General features: G+C 35.8%; 1 protein-coding gene across 2 annotated transcripts in view; it reads right to left on the bottom strand.

Annotated features, from left to right (window-relative positions):
- Nucleotides 1-17,922, bottom strand: part of TRDN (triadin) — a 227,868-nt gene that overhangs the window by 5,019 nt on the left and 204,927 nt on the right. For both annotated transcript variants that reach the window (XM_065680964.1, XM_065680963.1), the window contains exons 34-39: nt 17,386-17,433; nt 16,491-16,511; nt 12,687-12,713; nt 11,570-11,605; nt 11,318-11,362; nt 10,377-10,424 (exon numbers count right to left, since the gene is read on the bottom strand). In XM_065680964.1, the coding sequence (XP_065537036.1) occupies nt 10,377-10,424; nt 11,318-11,362; nt 11,570-11,605; nt 12,687-12,713; nt 16,491-16,511; nt 17,386-17,433 (225 nt within the window). The remainder of the gene's footprint in view (nt 1-10,376; nt 10,425-11,317; nt 11,363-11,569; nt 11,606-12,686; nt 12,714-16,490; nt 16,512-17,385; nt 17,434-17,922) is intronic.

Here is a 17,922-nt window from a genome sequence, read left to right as displayed (position 1 = left end):
TGCTCTCCCCTTGTCTACCAAGCCAGTCATTTCATCATAAAAGGTTATTAGGTTGGTCAAGCTTGACTGTCCCTGTGTGAATCCTTGCTGACTATTCCCAACCGAATTCTTGTCCTTCATGCATCTGACGGTGGTTTCCAGGATTAGCTGCTCCATCACCTTCCCAGAGACTTAAGTGTGGCTGACCAACCTGTATTTCCTTGGGTCCTCCTTCCTGCCCTTTTTGAAGACAGGAGCAACATTTGCTTTATTCCAGCCCTCAGGCACCTCTCCCAGTTGCTGTGATTGTTCAAAGATTGTTAATTTTGCTTTGAAGCTCTATTTTAACATTTAAAGAGCTAAAATACAAATCACATACTATTCATTGTTGATTGTTCTTATTAAGCCTATTGAATGGTAAAGGTAACAGGTAACAGGTAAAAGGCAGCTATCTGACACAAGTTTCAGTAAAGGATGAAACACTTGAAAACAAATAAAATCCAAAGCCATAAGATTGTTGGAATAGTTAAATGGTGTTATTAGATACTGTTCCATTTCCACATATTCACATAAGGCAAATATACTAGCAGAATTGACTTGGCTGAGAACCAGCAGACAGGCTCACAGAATTAGATCTAACTTTCAAAGCATGCACATCTATGATACCCCCCTACAATTACTTTTATGGTGTCATCCACAAGTCCTTTACAACCCCAAATAGATTCCTCTGTGTCTCATCCCAGGCAAAAGTAGTGAAGAGTTAAATCCACATGTGTATGGCATAAACCATCAATTTATATAAATCTGTACAGAGTATTAGAGTCTATGTACGAGAAAGCTTAATGCTCAGGTTTGAATATTGCTTAACAGGTGGTTACAGTTTTTTGCCTTATGGTTGCTTACATTAGTTAACAGTATTTATTTACTGCCTGGGCAGAAAGATTCACACTCAGCCATTTACATTTCCAAAGCATGAGAAAACAGACACTGATGAAATGACAATAAGATCCCAAATCTTTTGCTGCTGAGAAGTATTATGGAATTACTGGAGAAGATAGAAAGCTTTAAATCTTAATAGATCACCAGAAGAACTTTCCATACAAAGGGAATAAAGGGGTCCTCCATCAGGGATCCCATTCTGTAAGATATCAGAATGGAGAAAGATTTCTGTGAGAAGCCCAGTCTTTAGGACACAGACTGTTAAGCATCTGTCCGCTAATTAAAAGAAACCTGTAGTGGAAGAGAGAGACACTGTAAAGGTTCAGTGCTAGGTAAGCACTGACTTTTTCATTTTCATCCTACATATTTCAGCATTTGTAGACCCTTATATCTTAAGCAGTCTATTTTGGAATTATTTCTGTGCTGATTTAGATGAAATAGTTCTTTAAGAAAACTGATGAATATGGGGGCACTCTATCCTTAGACACGTGATGGATCTTAAAAGTTAAGGTGCTGGGACACCGAAAGAGTTTGTCTTCCAATGCATTGATTCACAGTTTCTAAAGGATAATGGGTTGTAGCTCCACTTAAGCAGCATGTCTGGTTTGGGAATTTATAATTAGGGGGCTAAAGAGGGAAAACCAGTTTTCATTTCCTTCTTTATCTGCATTTGGTCTAGTTGGGAACATATTTGAACTCCAAGGATGTCCAGGGATTTTGTGATAATTTTCATGAAAGTTTCTCCTCCGGTAATATAATTTGATATAATTTTTAAGTTAATAGATAGACTCAATGATCTTAAAGGTCTTTTCCAACTTAAATGATTCTATGATTCTATGAATCTCAAAAACACTACTTAGGTGTAGCTTTCTACAATTCAAAGTGCCAAACTACCGTTCAAGTGTCTACTCAAGCAATTAATGGGAGTTTCGGTGATCCAAACAACAGCAACAACAAAAAAGAATGTATTCTTTTACAATCACAATAGTTTTTTTGAAAACTAATCTTATATGGAAAGGAGGCAGAACATTCAAAGAGGAATTAAATTTACTAACCCTAAAGAATATAAAGGTGTTCCTGCTTATGTTTTAACAATGGTTAAAGTCCATTTACGTAAGGCTGAGATAGCTAATTTTAATGCAAGTCACCTGATAAAATTTCATTAAAAAGCAATAGATTTCAGCAATAACAGTTTGATTATTAGGGAAAAATTACAGAGAATGTGTGAAGAACAAAAATTTATTTCTAGCATTTTCTAGTTTGAATCATATTTCTTCATTTAGAGGCTTTCCTAATAGAATTAAGCAATTCAACAAAGCACAAAAATTCGGGCAATCATAGCATTAGAAACAACTAATTAGTAAGCAATTATAAGTAAGAGGAAAGTACTAACAATTGCACTTATTTCTGATTGCTTCTCAGGAATGCACAGACCACGTTTTGGTTCAGCAATCAAAATTGAACCACACAAGCATAAAAAAAAATCTTTTTCCATGGACTGGAGAGCTGAATTTATTTTTTTTCTCATTTACTAAAGGGCAAGGAAGAGAAGCAGGTATTTTCCCATTTGCTCTGTTTGCCTGTCACACTTTGGACTCTTTCCCTTAATATTTCAGTAAAATTACAGTATGTCAAACTGACCAGAGGAAGCAGAGATGCAGAAGGGGAAGGGAAGCCATGTGGAATCCTTGATAAATATCACAAATTTTTGCTTTCATACTTTCTAATACAAATATATAAGTCTTTGAGCTTAGTGGGGCTGTGTAACTGACATTTAATTAAATCCCATTTCTCTGAATAACAAAGCTGAATGTGGAGGGCCCATGCATGAAAACAAATGCTGTTCTCTTAATTGTCTGTGTTTAGATACTCGCTAACAAAAACAACATGGTTTGTTTCAGAACTTAGATTTATCTTTTTTTGATAAATCCTTTTCGAATCCTTTCTTAATATCGAGCATGCTGCAAAGACACCACTGCCATTCTTAAGAAGTAAAATGCTTAATGGGAAGATATTGGGGTAAAAGAAAGGAGAAAACTTTTATATGTCCATGACACTTAAGCAAGAAATATCATTGACACTGTAAATCAATTCTATATATGTGAAAACATCCCCTTAAAATTACATTTTTCTTATCATTGTACAGACAATGTGTGGACAGGGAAAAAAAGAAATTGTCCTATGAGAGTACTTCTTTTGCATCTTATTTTGTGACTTAAATAAGGAAGAAAAATGAAGAATTATCAGAAATTAGCTCTCAAAGCTACTTTCAAAGTGTCTGTGATATAATGCAACTAATTGCTTATCCTTGCAAAGAAACGCCATCAGTGTTTTCATATCCATTTTAGCAGGAGGTCTGTCAGTATCAGTACAAATAGTACATGTCTCTAATAACACTTTCTTGGTATAAGTCTTAAATGTATCAAATCAATAGTTCTAGAGGTTATTCTGGTCATACTTACTGTCATTGGAGGGGAAAAATATCACCATAGTAAAAGTATATACAAGATCTAAAGACAGAACTGGTTAAAAGCATGATTTTATCATGCTTTATTTAAAAGCATGTTACTTATGAAAGTCAATGCTTTTTTAGAAACGTAACAAGAAAACTCAGTGAATGACATCTTGGTTCTAAGAAAACTGATTTCTGCAATTTTGTCTTTAATGGGATATACAACACCTAACAGTCATTTAAGGGAGCAAAATACTGTGTATTTTGCTAGCTGGCAAGTTAGCAAACAGGCATTGTCTGATGAGAAGACTTAATGGGTAAATTAGCTGTATCTTTAGAAAAAATTACTTTTGTTACACAGTAAAACAAAGCAAGATGTAGCACTGCGACATCTATGTGGTAATACAGACACTTCCAACAAAGCATAAAAGTGATTCAAGTGCAGTCTTTAAAATTTCACTAGTATCGAGCTTTCAAAGGAGTCTAGTACTGGCATTACGTGTTTTACTTGTGAAACATAGGACCAAACGCAAGAAACTACATTCAAGAGGTACCAAAAATTAATACAGGTCTGATCTAAGGTCTATTATTTTTTCAGAGTTTGCAGTTGTAATTACATGAGACTACAGCGGTATTTGGTGGGCAACAATACAGAATTGGATTTTATTGCTGTTGCTCAATAAAGAATGACAGCATCTTGACAGGAAGCTAATCATGTACCTTATGCATGTTGATGTTACATGTTCTCTGTCAACTCATTCCTATTGCCAGCATGTTTAAATAATGCTATTACAACTTATTGCATTCAAATAATTTAAGTGTTTATGACTAGGAGGATGGGATCTGTGCCTTGTGCTACTTACATTCATAGAATCATAGAATCATAGAATAGTTAAGGTTGTAAAAGACCTTAAGATCACCTAGTTCTACCCCCCCTGTCAAGGGCAGGGATGCTTCACACTAGATCGTGTTGCCCAAGGCCCTGTCCAGCCTGGCCTTGAACACTGTCAGGGATGGAGCATTTATCGCTTCCTTGGGCAACCTGTTCTAGTGCCTCACCAACCTCACAGTAAAGAACTTCTTCCTCATGTCTAACCTGAACTTCCCATTTAAGTTTAAACTCTTTCCCCCTTGTCCTATTGCTCCAGTCTCTAGTGAAGAGTTCCTCTCTGCCATACTTGTAGGCCCTCTTCAGATACTGGAAGGCTGCTATGAGCTCTCCGGGCATCCTTCTCTTCCCCGGGCTGAACAGCCCCAACTTTCTCAGCCTGTCTTCATATGGGAGGTGTTCCAGCCCACTTATCCTCATGGCCCTCCCTGGGACATACTCCATCAGCTCCATGCTCTTCTTAAGTTGAGGACACCAGAACTGTACACAGTACTCCAAGTAGGGTCTCATGAGAGCAGAGTAGAGGGGCAGGATCACCTCCTTTGACCTGCTGGTCACGCTCCTTTTGATGTGGCCCAGGATAAGGGTGGCTTTCTGGGCTGTGAGCACACACTGAAGCTGGCTCATGTTCAGTTTCTCATCGACCAACACCCTCAAATCCTTCTCCACAGGACTACTCTGAATCTCTTCTCTGCCCAACCTGTAGCTGTTCCCATGATTGCCCCTACCCTGGTGTAGGACCTTGCACTTGGCATAGTTATACTTCGTAAGGTTGGCATTGGCCCACCTCTCAAGTGTGTCAAGGCCCCTTTGGATGACATCCCTTCCCTCCAGCGTATCAACCAAACCACATAACTTAGTGTCGTCAGCAAACTTGCTGAGAACGCATGCAATCCCACTGTCCATGTCGATGACAAAGATGTTGAACAAGATCAGTTCCAACACTGACCCCTGCGGGACACCACTCGTTACTGGTCTCCATTTGGACACTGAGCCATTGACTGCAGCTCTCTTCGTGTGGCCATCCAACCAGTTCTTTATCCACTGAGTGGTCCATCCATCAAATTCATGTCTCTCCAGTTTAGAAACAAGGATGCCATGCGGGACAGTGTCGAAAGCTTTGCACGAGTCCAGGTAGATGACGTCAACTGCTTTGCCCCTATCCATCAGTTCTGTAGCCCCATCATTGAAAGCCACCAAATTTGTCATGCATGATTTGCACTTGGTGAAGCCATGCTGGCTGTCACCAACCACCTCGTTGTTTTTCATGTGCCTTAGCATGCTTTCCAAGAAAATCTGCTCCATGATCCTGCCAGGCACAGAGATGAGACTGACTGGTCTGTAGTTCCCCGGTCTGTAGGTCCCCTGGACTGACTGGTCTGTAGTTCAATGAAAGATGAAGCTAAATTAGAACATCTTCCTCACCTTGAATTTGCACAGAAAACCACAAAGAAACAGAAAGAGACTGTTTCAATAGAAAGAATAGTTTCTGTTTCTGTTTGAAACTGTTTCAGACAGAAAGAAACTGGAATTCAATAGACTGGCTTCCTTGAAATATTTCACTGCATCTGCTGTCAGTTCTTGTCTCACTAATTAAGAATTGCATCACATTATTATGATTTGTCTGCTGGATTTGACTATATTGATGAGACCTGGAAACATGAACTCACTACAACATCAGGATGCTGGGTTTACAGTTTATAAATGTTTAAAAACAAAATCTATGTTGATGAAAAAGCAGGAGAGTTGCTCTGTCCTCTAAGCAATGTCCTCATTAGATGAGAAGAAATATGACATTGAACAGACTTAAAGGAATGGCCATTTGCAAAGATAAACAATATGACAGAAAAATAAACAATCTTAGACTAAGAAAGCTGTCGAAGAATTAAATTTTGTATTGAAATTTGCTTCCATGTGATATGTAATGGAAATACACAATATGTACTTTTTTCCTCTCTTATTGTCATGTTATTTACTAAGATACACAAGTCAAACTAAAGGGTAAAACCATTTTAAGAAGGAGAAATATTAAGATACTAGATACTGATATTTCATTTGTAGCAAAATCATTCAGAGACTTACACTGAGATACATTTTTTATTATTATTATTTGACTTGGCACAAATTTAGTGCGTATTTATATATGCTTGGAGCCACTTAGTTTAGTTTTATCAAAATGTTTTGACTCAGTTAAAAGGAAGGGAATGAAATCATTATCCAACAGGCATAAATAATGTTACTAATTGGATTTATTTTGCAAAGTTAGGTAAATCAGATTCTCATTGCTGAATCTAAATCAGCATGCTAAATAATATATTTTTTCATACTATTTTTCGCATAGGCTGTGACCATTATATGTTTTTTGGTTACACCAATTTATCCCTACAACTATAGAAATTGTAGGTGTTTCTCTAATTATTTGTTAGACAAATAATTTTTTAGGTGTTTCTCTAATTATTTGTTAGACAAATAATTTTTAGGCTTAACATGAGAAGTAAGCAATTAATGAATTAATTGTAAAAACCTCAACTTTGTATTATCTATCTTGTTCATTGTCAAATTTTGCTCATCTTCCATCTCATTTTTTTTGCCAAAGATCCTTCTTTATTTCTGGGATCTCTCTCTGGATTCTGAATTTTCCCATAATGTATTCCCTGGTAGAATTTTGATCATTCCCTTTTGATGTAAACAATCATTCCAAGCTCAGAGGGCACATTGTCAAGTGCAACTGACGTAGTTTAATACTGTTTATGGACTAAGATTTACAGTGGTCTTCAAATACCTTGATAAGATTTAGGTTGAATGACAGCTCCCCCATGATAAGAATAAATATGCTGCCATTATGGACTGCAAAGCTTTCCAGATATTAAGCTAAGTGCTGTACATGTGCATGATCAACAAGAACTAGCTAGATACATTACAAGATGTGCCTGATAGTATTAGTCCAGAATTATTTATAAATTTTATCCACAGTGAGCATTTTGAAGCGTTTTATGTAAAAAAGTTTCTGAAGCAGAAACAGTCATTTATATCAAATAGATGAATCTTGTTTATTAGTGTGCAGTACCAATGAGTCTTGTATTAATGGATCTGGAATTGTGCAAATTCGGGAACAGGCAGCTGGTGTTTCACCCATGTTACTCTGGTGTTCCACCCATATTATTTTGTAACTAACTAGCTCTAGTGACCTCCTGGGAAGCAGAAGCTGTAAAGTTGAGTCTTTCTATGTGAAGAGGACTCGGGAAGAGTGTCAGCTAAATCCCTTGAAGAGCGCACACAATGACTACACTGGTATACAGAAAATATCACAGTCACCACCATTTTAAAAGCAAATTTATTACAGCTGCATTTTGTCAAGTGCCTGATGTTGATGGGCTAGTTGTGCTCAAGGTATGTCTGGTAGACAGGAATTGTTAATCAAGTTTCTGGACCCTAATGAATTTTTGTAGGAACTGGGAACTAGGCCAGCAGTTTTCCCTGTTTCAAAAACAGGGATGTAGGGGTCGAAAATTTCTGTGCTCACATAGGAAGGTGCTTTATGGATGTAGAAACCTTAAGCTTTATGGAACCTCTTTGACAGACTGTTTGGGACATTAAAATCTTCTAAAATAATATTTTGGTCTGACCTTATATTTTTAACAGTGGCTTTCACTATAGATTGGCAAGGACTCTCTCTGCTCATTAATCTTCAGGATTTATCTCGTATGGATTTTAACTGGGAGTCTGTCAATGGGATCTGTAAAACATATTCATGGTTGTAGCACACCTAAGGTTTACATAATAAGAAAAAAAGTTCTCAGCAATTGGAAGACTGCGCTATTAAAGTTCAAGTGCTATTAACATGTAGCTAATATTTAGATGGTACATAGAAATTGAACCTAATCAACCCTTCCTTTGTCACTGTATTGGTAACTGGTGGTAACTGTGAAAACTTACAATTGTTTACTGGGGAGGTGGATTTTGAACCGAGTTCAAGTAACTTAAAATTCTTTTTAAATCGAGGCTCCTAAAATTGAAGATATATACAGCTTTCTAAATTGCTTGTTTTTCTTTATTTGATTGCTTTTAATATCAGGGATAGGTTGTAAGAAATCTAAAGCTGCATGAATCTATTCTATGCAGCTTTTGAAAGCTGAAGGAAGATTTACTATTTGAATTTTTAGGTTAGCTCAGAATGTGTAAAACCTTTTCTACTTCCATTTATCAGCAAAAGTATTAGTATTCAGCACAGCAGGGGAAATTCACTGGGTTCGTCTGTAAACAGAGCATGCAAAAGCCATCGAGTTCAAAGTCAAGTGTACATGACCTACTATTTAGTCTCAACTTTTAAATTCTTGGGTTGAGCAAACACCAAAGAAAGAACAACATTCATAATGAGAAACCACTTTGATGTTTTTCTGGAAACCTTTCATCCATTGTCTGAAAACTAACTTATTCTTTTCAGTGGACAAAGAATAGTTTGAAAGTACTTACATAGTTCTGTAAGTTATGAAAAAGCCAGTTATGAAGAACTGTTTGAACACAGCTGCTTAAGATCTGGGAAACATTCAGTCAAGAATAATTGCACAATGATAATGTACAATTAAATTAACCAATCATAACAATTACTGTAAATGAAAGCCACAGTAACACAGTTTTTGAATGCTGTAAACTTTGCAGGAGTGTGATGTGCAGAAGAAAGTCCACTGGTAGACAAATTTTTGTACATCCCTGTTTTATACTGAATTTGGAATGTTGCACCAGAAAAAAAAAATCTTTTCTCCTCTGGAAAACTCTTGGATTTATCTTACTGGTTATTTCTTATGATTAGTACTACTTTATCGGTAGGAATTCTGTATCAATAAAATAGTAATTTTTTTTTGCTAACATAGATTCTACATTCTGTATCTATCAGCTAAAAAAGAATCATTAAGAGGAATTAACGTCTATACATGACTCTATGAATCTGTATTACTGATTAAATAAAAAAGATGAAAAAGCTAAGCAATTTGTTTAAGTTTATGTAATATGTTTATCACATGCAACAAAGTCTTGTGAGCCATGTGTGCAAATATACACGCTACCATTTGGATGCTTAATCTTAGCATTTCATTTGCATTTTCTCTTCCTTCATGTCAGGTTGTTCTTTACTTGTTTTATACTTAGCTACTTCTTAATTATTATTCAAATATTTTAAGTTTATACATATGGATAAATAGATATTTCTAAATACAGATACATATAACTATACATATTACACATTTTATATCATGTACATAGGACACTAAAGCATTCTACTTCAAATAAAAAAGGTAAAAAACTCATACAATAAAGTAGTCTGCATGATTACAGGTTAAATTCTTTCTTCAGTAGTTTAAGATGACAAAGTTGTACTGTGGGGATCCATACTAATATTTAATACCTATTTTCTGTGTAAACCATAACCTCATGAGTGAGATTAAATACTTCAATTCTTGTCTGTCATGAATCAGTACAGTTCACTGAAGTTGTAGGGTTTAATTTGTACTTGTCAAGAATCTGGAACATGTTTTTATTTTTACCATAAACCAGGAATAAAACATGGGTATAGCCTATAACACTATGCAGAAAGATTTCCTCCTGAGCTGTTTGACCTTTGCTCATCTTTATTTGGGAGGGGATTGAAGACACACTATGATGGGAGACAATCTTTATAAATGTGAGAGAAAATAAGCTGAACATGCTTCTCCTTATGTGGTTTTGTTATGGAACAGATTTTCTATGAGGAGCATGAGCTTGTTTTAAATACTGTAATGCCAAATGAATTACAGGCCACTTGGTTTATAAAGTAATTATCTGAATATATGTTTAAAAGTTTAGCAAGGTGTAAGCCAATACCATTTGAGCAAATAATTCACCACAGGAAAAATATTTATGGATTTGATCTACCTGGCTTGCCTACATCATATCCCCTAGACTTGAATGTGAGATGTGAAAAGGCTGTGTTTTCTCCTTTTGCAAAAAACCCTCAAAACCCCACAACCAATTCCCCCTCCTCCCCCTCCTCCTCCTCCAAAATAAAAAAAAATAAAAAAAAAGAAAAAGGAAAATTTTGGAAAGGAAAAGGAAGTTCCCTTACAATGAAGGGGAATCATATACCTGATGTCAGGTTGTGATGTCGTGAAGCTTCTTTTACTGGTGGGACTTCTAAAAAGCAAAGCATAGGTGATAAATATATCTCAATTTTCACACCAAAATATTTAAATAAATTTCAATAAGAAACATGCTAATTTCCTGGAATCAACTTACAGATAGGAATCTCTATAAACCAGATATTTTTGTAAGCATGGCTTTCCTAGTAAATTATTTAAACACAGAAATTTCATGTCTAGCAAAGCCATAAAAACAAACTGCTTCTAGATAGTTTAGCAAATCTGCACCAATACAACTAATTGGTATCCTTTTTTATAGCAAGTCACTGTCGCTAACCTATGTAGAGAAGACATTTATGTCTTAGACCACTAACTTAATTTGTGTAACTTATTGCTGTTAATTATCTTCAGAAGTATAGCAGAAACCATTTATCTGTCTGCATATTACTGCAGGGAAACAATCAAAACAGTGCTGCGTCCAACAGGTTAGTCAGAATATAGGTGACCATGAAGTCTATCTTGTGTAAAAAGCGCTACTTGTTATCAGTGTAGTTATTCTACAGTATGAAGCTAGTGATCTAAAGCATAGCACAAGCTATGGAGATGACCTTTGCACTGTCTCACTAAGGAGCATAAGGGCAGACTAAGTAGGGACTACTAATCCTACTAGTCTGTCAATGCAGTGCTGGAGGACCTCGCAGACAGGATATTGCTGTACTAGCCAGGGAGGGTCACAGGCAGGGCACTGCTGCAGCCAGATTGGATGTGCTGATGTAATCAGCCGAGAAGCCATCTGACACTCAGTTACTGGGGATTTATGCACAATTTCATCGTTTTTGTTTACTTGCATGTATTTAGAAAGACCAACAAAGCTCTTCTTTTCAATCCCATAGAAAAAACTGTTTGCATTTTTATTGTTATCTGCTGAGATTTTCATCCCTTTATTACCTTTGTTTTTTTCATATTTCACATGTTTCTTCTCAATTGTTTTTTCTAGCAAGAAAAAAAGTAGCACAGTTCAAGGTTAGTAAATTGACTGTGGAGCAGATTATTGCCTAGAGTGTTCAAGTAAAATTCTTTGAAAATTAACACAGACCTTGTATGGTTTGTTTCAAATAACAATCCATGTAAAGTTTTAATCTCATACTGATTTAATTGTGATCTTCTACATATGTATGCACCCACAGAGTAAATTCATACCTTCTTTTTCCTTAGCTGTCTTTGGTTTTTTCGTGGCTAGAAAGATTTGCAAGGAAAGAACATTAGGTGACAATCATCAGAAATATGGGACTCTTACAATAAGCACATTGCACAAAGCTGATCTCCTTAGTAATTTCTCTGGAATAATAACTGTGGTAAATGTGTCTCATGGCATGTATACAAGGTACCTAATATTACTACAGTGGCTGCTACCCTTAGTGGCAATAGCAGTTACAGGCTTTCTGAACAGTCACTGGAAATTGTCTGGACATTGCTGGTTGCAGAGTAGCTTGGAAACTCCTGATAAAGGCTTTAGGCACTAGAGTTCTGTAATTCCCTAAGTACTGCCAGAATTCACAATTATAGGTGGCCAAAATATGTTAGGAAAGGATCCTTCTGCTTGGTGCCTGCTTTTAACATTCTTTCCTGGAGAAATCTCAACCATATGAAACAAAAAAAAAAACCCAGATCCCCACCCACACACCCCAGAATACGGAGCTAGGTGGATGTTTAGGACCTTCAAATGTGACTATTCTGAAGAACTGCAGCAGTAGGTTCTGATTTATTTTATTTAGTTTATTTTTCTCTGATTGTACAGTCACTTAGAACATGGGCTTTTTTTCTTTCTGGCATCCTTTTCGCCAGCCTGCAAACACAGACATTTGGTCTGTGACTCCATTCAACAAGGCAGATTGAAATTAAGTAAGGTGTATTGCTTCAGGCATCTGAGCCCATTTCAGTATTCCCTGTTGACTGCAGCAGAAAACTGGCAGGCTGCCTTTGTATTGTTCATTTGCACTTCATATCTTCCCACCAGTTGTAATAATGCTTTGTTCAGTGTCTTCTGATGCATGTGTTATCTGATTAACACTAGCTTACTCAGTGCTGATCAGCTGTGTCTAGCCCACCAAAACATGCTGCAGAAGATGAACAGTAAGATAATGTAATAACCAATCAGAACAGTCTTTGGCAGAGAACTGTGTAGCTGCAATGCTGTCAGTTTAACAGTGCTGGTTTACATTAGCATTGTTCATTGTTGATGAACAATGTGTAATAATCAGTACTGGTATGTTCATTAATTCTTTTCATAAGAATACCAGAGAAATGTAGTATTTACCTGCTGTTGGGATTTCACCTCTTGGCTCTCAGGAAAATAAGCAGAAATAAAGAAGAATGGGGAAAGGAAAAGAGTGTGAGGTTCAGTACCATGTTTTTTTCAAGGCAAGTAACCATTTAAATAGATCTCTTTAATCTGCAACTTTTCTGCAGTATATTAATTTTCAAAGACATGTGCCTTAACAATGGGCATGTACACAGAATTTCACACTGAAAGCTGATTCTCACTCTTTGAAGTACTATAATCCAGCATGCAACGATTCCTGCAAATGCAAACACTGTGCTAAGCAAAGCTTTCCAGCAAGCAAATATTTAGAGTTGTTTTTAAATGCGCATTTAAGGTTTTATCTGATTGTGGTACTTTCCACAAAATGTATTCAGTTTAATTGTTACCTCTCTTTTCTTATAATCCACGTGTCCCAAACAAAGACTGGCACTGACCTCGAATACCCAGCAATCACCTCTCTATACTGTTTTTCCTGCATTATCAGTTTGCCTTGCCCTTTAAAATAAAAGCTCTTGAGATCTAGAAAAATGTTGTCTACATCTTTGCACAGCACCTAGCACAAAAGTATAATATAGTCCTGTGCTGTTATAATACCCATAATAATTAATGAAAATCTATTAATTGATTAATTCAATGGGATAGAAATTCTCTGGTGTAAACCACAATTACTCTTTTTAAATCAAAAGAATAATTAAACTGTGATTTAGAATCCAAGATTTTTTTTACGTGTCACTAATTCACTAATCACAGTTATATTTTAGAACAAAATTTAAAGAGAAGAGAATAACCTCACTAGCCAGGCAAAGCCTTTATTCTTTGAACCTAGAGCTGGATAAAAAAAAATCACTCAGGGTCTCTTTTGATTGAATTATCTGTATTTTCCTCATGCTGAGTGTTGGCTTCAGATGAATGTGAACTTCTGCAGCTCACACCAAAGTGAAAATGATTAAATGCTTTTTTCAACAGGAAGGCTGAACAATAAAGCATGTTTTTCACTAATACATCCCAGGAAACTTTTATTCAGATCTTCATTAATAAGGAGACTCATAAATGCCAGTGCTTAATACTTAGGCATCACAGGCATTCAACAAAGACCAGTTTTGCTTCTGTTGAAAGCACATTATGCCTAAGTCCTTTAATATTTACATTTCTGCTTATGGTCATGCTCACAGTTACTGAAAGCTGATACACTACTGCATCGTGACCCATTGTGACCTATTCTCATTTTTCAGAAGAAAAAAGAGATTTGTCTGAGGCACTAAACCTTGGAAAGGTGTTCATGTTATCATTCCTTAACTGACGGGTTATCTGGCTGAGTGATCTGGACTGGCCCGGTTATATGCATATATTAATATCCTAATTAAGGATAAATGATTGATTTCCTTAGACAGTGAGGTTCTGGAAGACTGTGGACCTGAAGGGTAGTTAGTCTGACCCTCTGACCTGTATAAGGGTAATTTCTTCTCTCTGTGCATTACCAAACTTCCATTTACCCTGGGTAAGACGGTCAGATTTGATATAGAACCAATTGCTCTCAAAGACCCTCCTGCATGCTAAAACAGAAATAGTAAAAAATAAGACAGTTTACTAGTTGCTTTTATAATTGAGCAAGCAGCCATGTGGTGTTTAGCTGCCTGTCAGGTTAAACCATGAGAGCAGGTTACTATAAAAATGTATTGGTTATTAATTTGGGGACTTTTCAAACTCAACCTTTTATTTCTGTTTTTAACATGTCATTCACTTAATGTTACAATATCTCTACTGATTTAAACCGCATTTACTTTTACTGTACAAATCATCAGGGTACAATGTGTGAATGAATTTGGTCATGAATTAATGTATGGATTTATTTTACCTTCTACTAGACCTGAACTGCAAAATCAGTGAGTATTTTGTCCATGGCTACATCTCATACTGTATTACATGATACCTATGTGCATGTTATGACAAGTATAATGTACACCTAGCTAGAAAATAGATGGTGCAAAGCTATATAGAGCTCTAGAAATAAAGAAGGCAGTAGTCTAACCAAGTGTTATTATTTGAGTGGAAAAAAGTAATTTAAAATAGATGGCTCTGGTGCTTAAAATCCTGGACTAGATTTATTCAAAGATGTTTAGCTCAAAATAAGCATTGTAAACAAAATTACTTTTGTATATGCTCATAAGACTGCTTGTTACTGTTTTTTCTTTTTTATTTTTTTTTTCCTTTTATTTTTCTAAAGGCACTGTTAACCTTTATAATCATCTCAAGCAGCAGGATATAAACTCAAGAATGTCGTACAAACATCCATCTGCAAAGGTCAAGGGAAAGTATCTTGGCTGTTCCTTATATTCACAATATGCCTGAGTAATACAGCTCTTGACAAAGAAGCATTGTAGACAGTGATTTTGGATTAAAATGTTACTTATTGCAGAAAGCATGAGGAATTAGTCACTTAAATCTCTGACGGTTCTCTAATACTAAAGAGTGCCATCAGTGGGTTTCTCAGACAAATCAGTGTAGACGACAAAGCCAGTGAACAGATCCAGTGAATACAAGACTGAACAAATCTAAATAATGGAATCAAATAGAAGAAAATTTATTTAAAATATTGGCAAAATTGGAAATAAACCCACTAATTACTTCAAAGGGAGCAGTAATTTTGCAATAATAATTTGAAAACTGAAAACTTCAATTCAAGATTGAGGGATATCCTTCAGTACTGGCATATTTCAGATCCTTTGTGTTCCTTCTTTCCCTTTGAAGCTGGGGTTCAGCATAGCACTGTGTCTTCTGACAGGTGTTCAGGGGTGGGTGTTCATCTCTAACTTCAAGTACCTGACATAGGAGACCAATTTAGGAATCTTAATGGGATCATTTTGCTTTGCCTTGTTGTCAGCTTCTGATCTGGAGCAGGAAGAAGTGTGTGTCTCATGGGGCTTGGCCTTGGTTTTGGATGCTTTTTGTGGATTACTTTGCATCAGAATAACACATGGTTTAGTCTTGGTGTGCCAGGCATAGAACATAAAAGGAAACAGAGCTCTTGTGCTGACAAGGCTACAACTAATTAATCTGTGAAGGTCCCTACTTCAACATTTTCACCAAAAATTTTTCACCAAAAAAAACCAAAGCATGCAATGTGTTTACATTCTTTACATTTACTGTTCTTTTGATTGTTGTCTGATTATGATTTGCAGTATGTAATGTGTAATGACTTGGCATAATAAGCATAGACCTGTCTTTATCTGTTCAGATAACCTTAACAAGGACATTTTCCAATGACTTCAATGAAAGTCCTTGTTATGAAAGAAATTCCCCTTGAATTCTCCTTAAAACTCATCTAAACCAGAAATATTCCTTTCTCTAATTTAATTTATTTTTTATAAAAGTAGGAAAAAAAAAAGCATATTGAAACAAGGCCAAGAACGTGCTTAGTGAATTAATAAAACAAGTAATTTTCAAATAGTAAAATAAGCAATGAAAAAGTTGTCTAATTCAGTTATGCTACATGCCATTTTGTTATTTCTAACAAACAATATGTTTGCATGAAGATAAGTCATATGTCTACACTTTAAGTGTGTTTTTATAGAAAGTGAAAATAGCAAACAGAGTTTGAATGTTGCAGTCACAATACTAAATTATAAATTCACTTTGGGTGTGTTCAGTGTTACTAAGCAGATGGAGTACAAAAGCATATGTAGTGCAAGCAAGAAAGTACCATTTTCCAACATGGCAAAACTGCAAAAATGCAAATCGAGACAACATGCATCTGAAAAAAAGGTTTCTATTCCATAGGAAACAAGACATGACACGTACTTGCAGTGTTTTTCAATTTGACTGGGAATTGAAAAGAGGAAATAAAATCAGAACAGTTTCAGGTGCAAAATAGTCAGATACAGCATAATACTTACAGTGAATAACGGCTTTATTTGTTCTATCTTACTGCATATCAAAACATAATATTTAGTAACCTCTTAGTAATTAATAACAATCCAATGATGGATAATAATAGTAGAGATGTTCTCATCTGCACATTATAATTGCTGTGCTAGAGTTAAGGATGAATAACAATAATAAGAATTTTAATTCTTCACTTATTTCCTTTCATGGAGAAGCATGGAGGCAACATTTAAATCCATGGTGATTGTCTCATAGTGAAACTGAACAGTGCTGCTTCCTATATTTGCAGTTATTTTGCTCTGACTTATACAAGTGAGGCTGCATAGGAGCTGAGGTATACAGAGACATTCATCATAGATGATGAATATTGCCATGTCATGACCTGAATTGCACATTGTGTGATATGTGCTATGGACAAAAATTAAGCTATTGCTGGTCCTGAGAAGTTATCTTATGCAGGAAGACTGAGAAGTCCAAATAAATGGCAGACACCACAAATAATCAGCAAAATGAAGCCATTTGAAGCACTTTCAGAAAATGGTTCAGATTCTTTGATGACATAACTTCTTTGGCACTGGTGGAATTACAGATGCAAAAATTTGACCTTTGCTATATATATGACAACCAGCATTGAAATATGTGCTGTGCTACCTTTGCTGTGGTATGACATGTCAAGGCCAATCTATACAACAAAATAGACCACAGGGTCATGATTTTGGCGTTTGTCATATATAATTGTACTTCGCAAGTTCTTTAAATAACAGTAACAGTTTCAAAAAGTAATGAATGAATAAAATGCAGGAGTGCTCACCTGGTTTTGTAGGTAGAACATCTTTTTCATGTCTGACTGCTTCATGCTCTAGATAAAAGAAACAGCATAATAAAATTCCCATAATGTTTCTGTTACTATTTTTATGCCTTTTTTTCTTTCTTTTTTTTTTTTTTTTCCAACTAAGGATTGCATGTCTATTTTTCAGGAATAAACATTCATTTTCTCTTGGTTCATGCTGTTATATTGTGAGAAGGACACGTGACTAGTTACTAATAGATTATCAGCCGAGTGATCTGCCACAAAAAAGTTCAGTAGTGCTGCACATAGCTCCACACATACAGTAACTACTAATATTAGTAAGAGTTACGCATGTATCTTAAGGAAGAAGTCAGTTAATAGGGGCTCCCCTTAAATTCTGAAATGTAATTTATAACTACTCTCTTTTTTTGTTATTTGAAAGAAGAGTACAGAGTAAACTGAGCTACCATTCACTTGACCTTTATGTTGCTGATTCAGACGTACTTGAGCTGAATTCTCAAAGTCTCGAACACATCCTATTCCATATGAATAAATTAC

Source organism: Lathamus discolor, chromosome 5, assembly GCF_037157495.1.
Source record: "Lathamus discolor isolate bLatDis1 chromosome 5, bLatDis1.hap1, whole genome shotgun sequence".
Classification (NCBI taxonomy): domain Eukaryota; kingdom Metazoa; phylum Chordata; class Aves; order Psittaciformes; family Psittacidae; genus Lathamus; species Lathamus discolor.
Note: the sequence above shows the minus strand (reverse complement) of the source record. Positions and strands in the feature narration are given on the sequence as shown.